At 40.5% G+C, this 13,119-nt stretch overlaps 1 protein-coding gene across 1 annotated transcript in view; it reads right to left on the bottom strand.

The window, feature by feature from the left end:
- Positions 1-9,963, bottom strand: part of RPA1 (replication protein A1) — a 1,048,235-nt gene extending 1,038,272 nt beyond the window's left edge. Inside the window, exon 1 of the mRNA XM_044054876.1 lies at positions 9,763-9,963. Coding sequence (XP_043910811.1) covers positions 9,763-9,795 — 33 coding nt within the window. The 5' untranslated portion in view covers positions 9,796-9,963. The remainder of the gene's footprint in view (positions 1-9,762) is intronic.
- Positions 9,964-13,119: the final 3,156 nt, after the last annotated feature.

Here is a 13,119-nt window from a genome sequence, read left to right as displayed (position 1 = left end):
ATTCCTTTACTTTATTGGAAGATCTGAAAAGTGGTTCTTTATTAGAAAGCTTAAGACCTGACACCTTGATGGTTACGCTGGATATAAAAAGCCTGTTCACTAGCATTCCAAACGAATTTGGTGTTGATGCTGTTAGGAGTTGTCTAATGGAACTTAGCGACCTAGATAATAGTGATCAATTGAGGGTATGTAGTCTCCTGGATATAATCCTGAATAATAATATTTTTTTGTTTCAGGATAAGGTGTTTAGGCAAACATGGGGGGTGGCTATGGGCACCCCCTGCGCTAATGCCTATGCTAATTTAGCTATACACCAATGGGAGAAGACATATCTTTAATGATGATAGATACAAAGCCAATGCCATTCTATATAGGCGCTTTGTAGACGACATTCTCCTTTTTTGGAATGGAAGTGTTGAGTCCTTAACTAACTTTGTAGGTTATATGGGATCTACCACAACGTTCCTGGATTTTACATTTGAATATTCTTTTACGGAAGTGAACTACCTTGATATCACTATTAAAAAGAATGCTATGAATGATATTATAACTTCTTTGTATAGGAAACAGTGTTGGAGGAATGGCATACTCCATTATGAGAGTATGCATCCTAGGCATATTTTTCCCAACGTGGTTAAAAACCAAATGTCGAGGGTAGGCAGACTCTGCAACAACGTTGAAGATGAAAATGGTCTTTTGGACTTTCAGGCTAAATGTTTCTTGGATAGGGGATATCCATCCTGGCTAATCAATAATTATAGAGGCAGTACTACCCCTAACCATGGATTAATTTCTAAGAAGGGATTTTCCAGTAGGTATTCTGGCAATATTAGAACCAAGGTCCAATATGATCTCAAATATACAAATGATGTAAGCCATATTAAAGACATTGTCTTTAAGAACTGGAAGCTTCTTAGCATGGATAGAGATCTGTTGAAAATAGTGGGGGGAGAGACCAAGCTTTAGGTACAGTAATTGTTTTAATCTTAAAAGATTGTTGTGCAGGGAGAAGTTGAAAACTGAACCCCTAGATATTAGAACAAGATTTAGGCAGGGAACTTTTCCCTGTAGGAGATGCTGTATCTGTAAGTTTATTTCAACTGTACAGAAATTTGAGTGTTTAGAGCTAGGGATAGTGTTTGAACCGAAATTCTATGCTACCTGTGATGCAACAAATGTCGTTTATTTGGCCACGTGTGATAAGTGCAAAGCCTACTATGTGGGTATGACCACACGTAGGCTTAAGGACCGCGTTTATAACCATGTGTATGATATAAGAAAAGCAAACACCAACAATGCCTTGGCCAAACACTGTCAATTATGTCCAACCCATGCTTTTAAATTTAGGGTTTTACAGATTCTGCATCCTAATAGAAGAGAGGGGGATCTACTAGGGTCTCTTGAATTGAATGAATTAAAGTGGATTTTAAACCTTAGGGCCCATATAGAGCCTGGTTTAAATTCGGCCCTTAGTATTAGACCTGCACTTTTATAATCAATAGATAACTTTAGACTACTATTAACATTTAATGTTTTTCATGATCGATTTTGTTCATATTTAGATTTTTTAATGTGATGATCTTGGGTATATCAGTAGAGCTTCCTTTGCCACATTTACCTAGCTAGGATGGTTCTGCCAATGGTTTTTCCCCCTTGTTCTTCCTTTTCCACTCCGCGTCCCTTCCCTGCCCCTTCCTCCTCCCTTTTCCTCTTTCTTTTTTCCCAGCTTTTCCCCTCACCATGTATGCAGGACACATTTTACCTTCAGAGGGAGTTCATAACTTGTAATATGGTTGATACAGAATGATGTGCAGAATGATGTGTTTTGTGCCGATTTATTTTATGATCATGTCTTAATTTTGACTACACTTTGGGAGTATGGTCTTTATCAAATATTAATCTTGTTTTTTGGGACAAGGTTTTTTTAATAGATTTGAGGATTAGAAGTAACGGTTTTATAATATATTCATACCACTTCTGACCATGCTGATATAATTAGAGCAAGCTTTAGTTTCCATGACTGCCCTGAATGGCGATGAATCTTGTTAACGTACATCAAATTGTTTGATTGTTTAATCACTTGTCAATTAGGGTGTGTACTTTTGTATACAAGAACATTGACTGGTTCTGTTTAATGTAACCTGATGAAGCGCACTATTAAAGTGCGTGAAAGCGCTTGTTCTTCTCTTCAATAAATTATTTGCTTATTTTTACATCGTGGTGGTTCCGGTGATTTATCAGCTATAACAGCAGAGATGTCTATATTCTCCACAGTGAAAAGAGATTGCAGAGTGTGGAGTTTCTTACTTATGTTCTTATCACTGTGCAGCAACACCTTAAAATTTGACAAACCTACCAACATAGCAAATAAAACCCAATCTAGCATTGCATAAAAACAGCAATTAAGTGGGTGGATAAAGTTTTACACAACATTCAGAAGTCTAGGAGAGAAGTGCAGACCATCCTTTAGAAAGCAACGTGGTCTGTTAACATGTCCTTCCATGCTGGTAAATACTGAACCCCACTGTGACTGTGAAGATGCCAGAAACTAAGCCAAATTATTGAAGTCAATCATCTTTTGTTCATACTGTGGCATCACCCTTGGTGGAAGGATCATGCTGCTCTGCTGCGTATGTGTGGTGTTTGGTGCCGATTTTTGGCGAGTGCTTTACATATTGCTGAGAATAGGTGTTGTCGTTTATAGACTTAGGAAGCCTCTGATATTTGGGAAGACTCTGTTTAGTACCTTACCATACACTGGTGTGTGCGTGTTTGTTCCTGACAACGTTGTATGCAAAGCAGACATTTGCAAACTGCACATCCATGTTGTCCATACCTTTATTTGGGTGGGATACTTTAGGTAGTGGACTGGGTTACACAGAGGTCCTTGGGTGGTCTCTGGAGTTGGGGACAAGATTAGGATATGGTGCTAAAATTTGAAAGTAGTGCTGTTTAATGTACAAACTAGTTGCTTTAAGCTTGTCTCCACATAATGGCATTGTTTTAGCCACAGTGAACTACAGATTTCAGTTCTAAGGGAAGTCTAGATAGAAATGCTCAGAAAATGAATTGTCTGTACAAGGCACTTACCTCTTGATATAATAACACTACGACAGACTGGCTGCGAGTGTAAAGCAATAACAAAACTTAAACAATGCAATTTCAAGTACTAGGGCCCTTTAGAATTACTTGCAAAAATGAAGCAGTAGCACTCACAGTTAAGAGATTTATTATTTTTTTCATTTCAGTTACCTGCCAATAAAACTCAAGAACATCTGTGTGTGTGGAGATGGCGCTAAGCAAATGGGAGCACTGACAAAATGAACAGAAGAAATTTTGTAGTAAGACAGGTTTTCTCAACTGCAACACTAGTTTGCTGGGTGGGCACTTAATAGTATGACTATATAGAAAACATTATGAATATATAGAAAACAATGTATGGGAAATTACTTAAATAAGTTACACAACAAACACCAAAGAAAGAGGGGAGGAAGGGACTTTGGAAGTCAGATTCCCATCAGGGTTACCACCTTTTCAGATGCCCAAAGTGGAATTCGTTTTGTAGAGACTGAGAAGATCTTGCAGGACAAAACATACCCATAGCCCATCATCCTCCTTCCTTTCCTATTTTATCTACATGGGTACAGGGTGTTGTGTTAACTGTGGCCATCTCTCTCGATTCAATGCTACACATGTCTGAGTGTTGCAGATCTTCTCTCACACAATCCATCAACCTCTTTGCTAGACGCCCTCATTTCCTCTAACCTTCTTCCTGTCAGTCCCAAATCTTCACCAGATTATCTTCTGCTTCTCTGCATGTGCCCAAACCACCATAATCTGCTTTCTCTGATTTCTGTGACTGGAGCTACTCTGGCTTCTGCTATTACATGTCTTCACCTGTCCCATAGTATGCATCCTACCACCCTTCTTGAGCACTCCCCATCACCTCTATCTTCCCCCTCTACTGCTGAGGTTTCTGTACTGTACAGTAGCACTGGTCACAACTTTTGTATACCTTACTTTTCAGCTTCAACATTCTTCTGTCATACACTACACTGCCAGTTGGCTGCAGCCCCTCTGATTTTAGCTTTGACCTCTTCAGACTTCCCTTATCAACCAACCCTCTCAGACAGTTGAACAGGTCAATAGCTTCAAGTATCTTCAGTTCTACCTCAATTCTTGGCTTCTTCTGATTTCCCCAATTTGCTCTCACCACGGTCTTACCTGTACTTCCAATGCAAAGGACAGAGCTTATAGGTTCATAGGTAGGTACTAAGCTATTGGCCCAAGGGCCTACGTGAGCCTAGCCAACAAGGTCCCCTGGCTTACACCACCCAAGAAAGTTATTTTCCTGTGCCACTGTCTAGCAGACACACAGAAGTGATCCCCGGGGTGAATTTACTATTTCCCATCCACTCATCAACATTTTTCTTGAGGAGTGCTAATGAAGAACTTTGCTTGACATAGATGGGTACCATGTTCCAGAGAATGGGAAGTCTCTGGGACAAGAAACCATCCCTCCAGCATGTCCTATTTATTGTGGTGACAAGGTTTAGGTCCCTTGAGCATGTAGCTCGGAGGGATTGGGATTTCTTTAAGTGTAGTATGTCCAACAGCTCTGGGTTTGACATAGCTTTATATGTTGGGGAGAGATCACTTCGGAGTAGGCAATATGCTACGGAGTAAAGCTGGAGTTTGAGGTGGTCAGTGTAGGGCATTTGTTGGAGGCCAGTAATCCTCTGTGAGGTACTTCTGTGGCCTTTCCAGCTGCTGCAGATGTCTTGTGAGGTGCATTCCAAAAGGGGTGTTGTACTCTATAATGGGTCTAATGAATGGAGTAGAGGGGAACAATGACCTATTTTTTTTCCTGGATGAGAACCTTTTATGATGAGGTGTGCCACGTAGGACTTCCTGACTACTGTGGCGATGTGACTATCAAAGGAGAGACTACTGTCCACCTGGGTCCCAAGGTCTCATCACACATTCGGTGTTAAGTAGATTGCTGCCCATGTGGTAGTTCATGGGTACAGACTATTTACCAAAGGGGATGACACTGCACTTTTTGGCATTGAGCTTGACACCATGGCTCTGACATCAGGCATCTGTCTCAGCAAGGCTCTTCTATAGGATGTCCACATCATTTGGGTACTTTACTATGGCTCCTAGTTTGCAGTCCAACTTAGTTAGCCAGAGGCCTTCTGTGTTAGCCTGTACTTCAGAAAGTAGATACCAAACGGGAGAGGTCCCAGGACGGAACCCTGTGTTACTCCACTTGTCACTGCTTTTGAGGTCAAATTTGGAGTCTGCAACTTTTACAGTGTGGGTTCTGTCAGTGAGCCAGTTGGCAACCCATCTTGTGACATAGGGATTTATACCTAGTTTAGCTATAATTCCAGAATGGGGGATGGTGTCGAAAGCCTTGGCAAGGTCAAGATACGCTGTGTGAACCACCTTACCCTCATCTACAGTTTTGGTGACTGCCTCAAAGAAGTCGATCAGGTTCAGGAGGCATGATCTGTATTCCACAAACCCAAACTGGGTGGGATCCAGAGTTTGGAGATTACCAATGTCTTTGTTTACGAGTTCCATGATGATACGTTCCATGGCCTTGCAGACCAGGCTCGTCAGGCTAATATGTCGATAGTTACCAGGATCAGTGGTGGCTCCCCCTTTGTGGAGTGGGATAACTGTTGCTGTGCGCCATTCAGTGGGCACAAAGTCTGATGCGAAGCTATTATTGAACACGGTGCTTAAGTGGGGAGCCAGTTCATTCGGAAGTTCGTGTAAAACACAGCCTGGGATGTTGTCCGGTCCCATGTATGCTGTGTTTTTGGCTTTAGAGTGTGCAGCTTTTACCTGTGTAGTTGTGATTACAGGGACTCTGCATTCTTCCTGTACAGATATGGGCCCTTTAGGGGGTGAGAGGGGGGTAAAGTTAGCACTGAACCTACCAGGATGTTGGCAAGCTTCAATTTCTTGGCAAAATAAAAGCTTGTTCTTATAACATTTGAGTTGCTTATGTTGCTTCATATAACATTTCAGGTACAATTTAACTGTTTTATGCAGCTTAGACAAAACTTATGAAATATTTTTTGTTCTTAAACCTCATGACATTTGATGTTTTTTTTTTTACACAACTGCCCAAAGAGGCGGAAGCCAGAGAGACAGCCTTTTAAAACCACAACAGAAGGGTAGCAGGATTGAGAGGGGGGGGGGTGACAATGGAAAGTCCTGTGGTTAGAACTTCAAAAACATTTAGCATAATGGGACAGACTCAATGAATAGGGGGGGGGGGGGGACAGTAGCAGGATAGACAGAAAGGCACTGGAATGCAACTTTTACACAGTTGTATACAGCGATAAAAAGTACTGAAGCACAAATCCTGGGACAAATTCACAGCATTACCGTTACTGCAATCCCACAACAGACTATGCAAACATTTTCCAACATTGTAATAAAGGACTAAATTAGACTAATTTGACAGTCCTTAGTACAACTAGAGCAAGGCAAGAGTGGCAATTGACCCAGGAACAAAGTGCTAGGGAGGAGGCACTAAATCAGCCAATCTCACTCTAATGCAATACTGCACAGTCACAAAGTCCTTTTTTTTTTTAGCCAAAACCTGAGCATTGCAGCACACCATGCAAGCAAGGTATAATCATAGCAACTGTGACAGTTATAGTAAGCAGCTTGCTGCAGTTTAATTTTTTTTAAACTAAAATGAGTACTCCAGTGCTCCATACAGGCAAGGAATAAACTAACTATTTGCTACAGTTTGAAAAACACTTTTTAATAAAACAGGTTGAGGGGGGTTGAGGGCAGGGCACAGAAATGGGACTTGAATGGGTAGGGCAAGTGAGGCATGTCATGCATCTGGCCACCTGGTTAGTGTGCCAGTAGAAGAATTCCATTTTCCCCCCTCTTCAATGAAGAGGCGGGAAGGGCACTGGTTTGTAGTAGTAGCAGCTACACTTCTGCTAGCAGTACATCAGTATTGACACAACTGTGAGAGAAGCTACAAGACTGATTGAGGTCCTAGACTAGGTACAAAATAAAAAGGATACCTTTTACATGTAATTCTGCTTATGGACATAGAAGTGCAGTATATTGTATAAGCAATGCTAAAATTCTTGCACTGATACACAGCTGCAAATAAAGCTACAAGACTTGAAGCCCCACAGCAAACTAAAAAAATGCAAACAATTTATTTTGGCTAAAACATGGACAAAAAGCAGAGAAGCACAAGTAATCACCATATAGGTAACTATAAGAGTAACTTAAAGGGACAATCCCAGGGACTCCTTGTTTTGATTGTCTGTTTACATTTCAGGTTTGCCTTTCTGAGCATGCTCAGCTTTGGCTGAGGAGGTTAGGGGAATGCCCGAAGGAAGTTTAAAAAAAACTAAGGTCTTTCGGCTTTTCCCGGTTAGGGGTCACCACAGCAGAACTCCAGTCCGCTAATGATTGGCAGCGGATTTTTTACGCTAAGGTGCCAGCCCGACACCCAACCTTCAAAGAAAGCGGACCCTTTCATGCACACACATATCGGCAACATCACTTGACCCTGGGGAGGACATGCAGACTCCACACAGGTGTTCCAGCAAACAATCAAACCGGAGAGCCTCTTGCTGTGAGGCAACAACACTAACCGCTGCAGCCCATAAGGTGTTAGCTAAATCCATCTCAAATTCCAGTTGTTGAGCTCTCCCTGTGAACCATTAATTAGTTTAATCTGTGCATTTTACACACTGAGAAAAAGTAGCCTTTCAGGCATTTTGCGACCAGACTGCCGCTGCTACTCTAGAAAGCACATCAGTAATGCAAGGCTTTTAAAACATTAGTAAACAGTTTTTTTTTTCTTTTCCATTTCATATTTTATTTTGTGGTGACTGTGAATCCTGGCCACCTACAACAATTGTATGACATGGCTTCTACCTACAGAAAGCATCTGAGGCAGGCAAGCAAGTGGAAACCATATTTCTCTTTCATATTTTACTGTATTCTGGTTTTTGAATACTGGCCTGGGGTAGTGACTTTCTGACCTGGTAGTACCCATAGAAAGCAAGTGTGTGACAGAAGGTTGGACATTAGAAGCTAAAAAAAGGAAGAGAAAAGTGTCTAGTTTGATACTAGGGTTGCCACCTTTTCAAATGCCCAAAGTGGGACATTTTTGGTACAAATGTCAGATTTTGCAGGCCGAAACATACCCACAGCCAGTACAAAAGACAGAACCTCACTGTTTTGCCTAAATAAAAGCTTATTCTGGTAGCATTTTAGTTGCTTATTCTGTTTCTTATAACATTTAGGCGTTTCAGATACAGAATAACTGTTTTATGCAACTATTAATAACTATCTTAAAATCACAGGACGTGCCCAATGAGGGACTGCCCCTCGCAAAGTGGGACAGGTGGTAACCCTAGTTTGATATGTACCAATTTCTGTATACTACTAGACAAATGACTTATGCGCAGAATGCTTGTACATCTGTGGAAGCATGAGTGATACAAAATTTAAAAATTAGTAACTTTTCCCTGGCACAGCTTTATTTTAAATATGAGCCAGGAGCTGGGGCCATGGTTCCCTAATCCAAGTCGGAGAGGAACACAAATCCACAGAATAGTTTATGTGGGAGCTGAAAAGACTGGAACGGTGGATGAACAGGATATTTAAAAGTAACATGACACTGGGTGGGAATGAAAGTGACGTGTCGAAGTGGGGCGACTTCTGTCATCTTAACTCAGACCCTAACTTAAACACTGGGCTTGTCCTTTTAATATTTAAGCAGAATTTAAATATTTTTTATTTCTTTTTAACGAAAAGCTTGTCTTTCACACCTCTCCGAGTTCTGAACAGCTTTCTTAAACTACCACTGCCTATTAATACAGTGCCTGATTTATCTCCACTCTCCCAAGTGTGTTTTGGTTTGACCCCGATTCTGGTGCCAAGTGGTCAATATGCACCGACAGCCTAATTGGGCTGGTCAGAAATTGCAAACCCGTGCGTCACGTGTCAAGCCACGCCAACAGAGGTTTGCCAATTCCGTGGAGAACTCCTCCCCTAACGCTTACATCAACAGCAGTTTTCCAACACGCCAACACATTTGCCCAAACGTGATCCAGGCGCATGCACGCAAAATTAGACCATCTCAAAACTGCAGGTGCCTAACGTCAAGAATTTGTTTTCTATGCCCACACCTATCGGAGTCATAGTTCAGAAGACAACCGTGCTGCGGTTAAGTAGCTGCCTTTAAATTTATCAAGACCTGAACACACTCGAAGTATTTCCACCAGCCACCATAAATATCAACTTGTAAAAGTCCTTAAATTGTCCCGGAGATTTTACAGATTGCAAACAACAGACACTCTGGCAATAATAAAGAACTACACAATCCCCATGTACATTTAACAGAAGATTATTTACAAATTCATTCCGATGCCTCTTAGATGAAAAATGCTGATAGCAACTGTTCCTCACATATAACAGGTCTTGGTTTGAAGACAAACCCTTTCAAGTAAATTTGATAAAACTTAAATTCAACAACATCAAAGGAATATTAAATGCTATACTCCCCTTCAGATTACTCTCACTGAAATAACTGCCCACCTACGCAGGCCCTTGGCGATGTAGCACACAGCAACCCTTGGTTTTATACTGAAAAGGGTCAATCACAAACACCCCCTTTGGTCCAACAACTCCCACCTAGTTACAATATCAAAAGGAACAGCTCAAATACTTAATGGATCCGCTTCTGCAAAAACTTACCGCAATAGCACCTTCAGTTAACCTGACTGCCATCTCGATACAGCTTATAAATAGACTTCAAGTTACAGATATGTAATCGCTTAGACCTCTTTCTACAACCCAACAACTTTGACTCTACGCACCTGGCGCCAAACTTAGTTACGTTCAGTTACGCGGGCTTAATGACAGAAAGAGGCTGTCGCCATGTGCGTTAGGAGCGATATAACAACGCATGCGTTCAGCGTGAAAGTTAAATGGATGATGATACGTTTTTTCTAAATGCAGACTATGGGTAAAATATAGATTACTTGCTAACAGCTGTAAACAGAGGCATACATCTTAATTTCTTTAATCAAGAATTATGGATAAAGCCAAAAATAATTGAGAGAAAAGGCAAAACAGTTATCTAACAGTGTAGTACGTTGCAGGATGCGCAGTAGCAAACCCCGCCCAAAACTGGCATTGCGAACACCGAACAGCTGAAATGTAAACAAACATGCACATTTTAGGTTATAATAACCGCTCATTTCCCGTTATTAACACCGCTAATAAACAAACATGAAAATATAACAAACAAGCCTCCCTCACAACCATCTACCTTCTAAAACCTGATTAACTGGACATTATAATAATCGCACATTTTAGGTTATAATAACCGCTCATTAACCAGTTTGAACTTTGCAGTTGGATTTGCATCTAGCCCAGATAAATTTGACATGACAGAAGCTAGGTATTTGGTCTACAATATCACGGATAGTGAATCCACAGGCTCAACAGGTAGAGGCAATATAGAATTGTAAAAAGCAGATTAGGGCTTTTTTTTTTGGATTGGTGAGATATTGCTTGGTTTGTCCTGGACTTTGCAACCATTATTCACCATCTGACTGACCTAAGTTCCATTGAATGTTCAAGGTACAGAAGTTGAACATGCCTTTAGGAAACTAAAAGGTTCAGAACCTATTATGAATAGCCTCTGATTTTTCCAAACAATTCCAGGTGTACACCAATGCTGTGGTAGTAGACATTGGTACAGTATTGTCCCAAATTAGAGAGGGAGAAGCATTCTGTCTGTTAGTTGAAAGTGCAGTGGTGGGGAAGCTGTTCAGCAATAAAACGAGCATCTGACAAGTGAAGTGGGCTGTCAATCCACAAATTCAATTTACTAGGAAGAGAATTTGCATACAGACTGTGCCACTGTTTGGTGCCTTTATAGGCATACAGATTGTAACCACTGCCTGTATCATTGGGCCATATGGTTTTAAGATTGCAAGACTGTTATACCTAGAGAAACCTATACCTTTAAGGCAGTGCAGTATAAAGTATGAAAGATGTCGTTGAAGACTGGGTAGGGAAATAAGGTAGACAAATGGACCAACTGCTCATCCACAATAGGTTCATAGGTGGTTTTCTCTCTTGTTTGTCATCGCGATGAAGGAAATACCATCTGAAACTCGAATGTATGTCATTATTTAATAACGTTAATCTTCAGTGCTTTACCACGAAATTACAAAATATACGAGAAACAGACCATATGATTAACAGTTATTGTTATTCACAGAGTGTAACGGGAACACGCAGTGTCACTCAAATATGCGCTGACCTGCCAATCAGTATGGAAACGCCCTAACCTGCGCAGTACCTCCCGCGAAGTACTACATTGTTAGATAACCGGCAAAACATCAGAGAGTTTTATAATTATTATTATTAATTATTTGGTACTTGCGTATTATCGCAACCATGTTCCAAACAACTCGCTCTTGGTATAGTCACACATGTGGTTGAGGTGCCGACAAATTTATTAACGTAATGTTGTGAAATGTGATTCTTTCCATTGTTGTACATACCTCTCAAGTGTACCTCATTACGAGGAACGTACCTTATTTGGGGGTCTTAAAAAGTTCATGTTCCTCAAATGTCCCGCATTGAAAGACTCACACATTCAGTGTTAGGATTTTTTTAAGTGAAATCCGTGGTAAATAGAAACAAATCATATTAATTCATTAAAAGATCTCCTTTATAAGTAAAACCAGCATATTTTAATCATCCTATGGTCTTCCTAGTTGAAGTTGTTAGTAAGCCATTAGTAGGTGTTCCACATTTTGCCCATTTGTTCCACATTATGAGCAGGAATGGCCTTAGGTCAACTGGTGCCCTGTCAAAAGGACTCCACGGCGCCCCCCACCACACCACCTAGTGCCCCCATCCTAGTCTACCTACATCAATTACTGAAAAAGCGCCCCTGCTAGAGTGGTGCCCTAGGCAGCCATCTAGTTGGCCTATGTCTAAGGCTGACTATGATTATGAGGGCTAGTGTTCCTCATTTTGGAGATGGAAGGTTGAGAGCTATGGTTGTTTACTTTTCCTTTATAGTTTGACATTTAATGTGGGTAGTAATGAAAGAAACAGGGGTTCTGTGCTTCCGCAGCCATCCTACATTTTGTTCTGTCCATGAATATTTTCCGACGTGAAATGTACAATTATAACCTTTTCTGAAATGGTGGTTTTACTTACATGACTGCTTGGTTGTAGCCTGATTAAATTGTGACTGTTATTCTAAGTCTTTTGGTTTAAGCACTTGGGCTTCATACAGGCTGTTTTACATTAAGAAGGTTTGTGGTCTGCACTGTTGTGGCAGGACAGGTAGCTTACATCCTTCTATGCTGGGAATTGCTGATTGAAGGCCCAGTGTCTACTATTCTAAAAGTGTATTAGTTCTGGCTTAAGCACTTGGGCTTCAGGCCAGCTATTCTACATTAAAAAGGTTTGTGATCTGCACTCTTGCGGGAGGAGAGGCTGGATTCTGCCCTTCTGAGCTGGGAATTTCTGGTCACAGGCTTATTGTGACTGCTTATTTGAACTGTTTCTTTCTGAAATTGGTGCACCTTGTTGCTATAGCATAGACCAGATTCAGGCCTGCTGAATCTAGCTTTGTTTGTATAACTTGAGGCACTGATCCAGGCCATCTTTCTTTGGAGAAGGTTCCCCTGCATCCTAGTAAGCAGGGGTGTGCAGTTAGAATTTGTCTGATTGAAGACTGCTGGAACAGGGTTCAGTTTTGAGCTTTTTTCTGGTTAATTGGGTAACTTGTATAAATCAATTTGTTTTTCTATTGTTTTATATATATATATATATATATATATATAAATAAACATATATATATATATATATATATATATATATATATATAAAGATATATATACATATATATATATATATATATATATATATATAAATATATATATATATATATATATATATATATATATATATCTTGCACTCTATTCACCTGCTTTTACTGTAGTTGTGTTTCTTCCTACTTTATTACTGGAGGCATTGACTACAACTCTGATCTGTGATATATAACAATAATTCTTTTTT

Source organism: Protopterus annectens, chromosome 13.part0, assembly GCF_019279795.1.
Source record: "Protopterus annectens isolate FY-2018-M chromosome 13.part0, PAN1.0, whole genome shotgun sequence".
NCBI lineage: Eukaryota > Metazoa > Chordata > Ceratodontiformes > Protopteridae > Protopterus > Protopterus annectens.
Note: the sequence above shows the minus strand (reverse complement) of the source record. Positions and strands in the feature narration are given on the sequence as shown.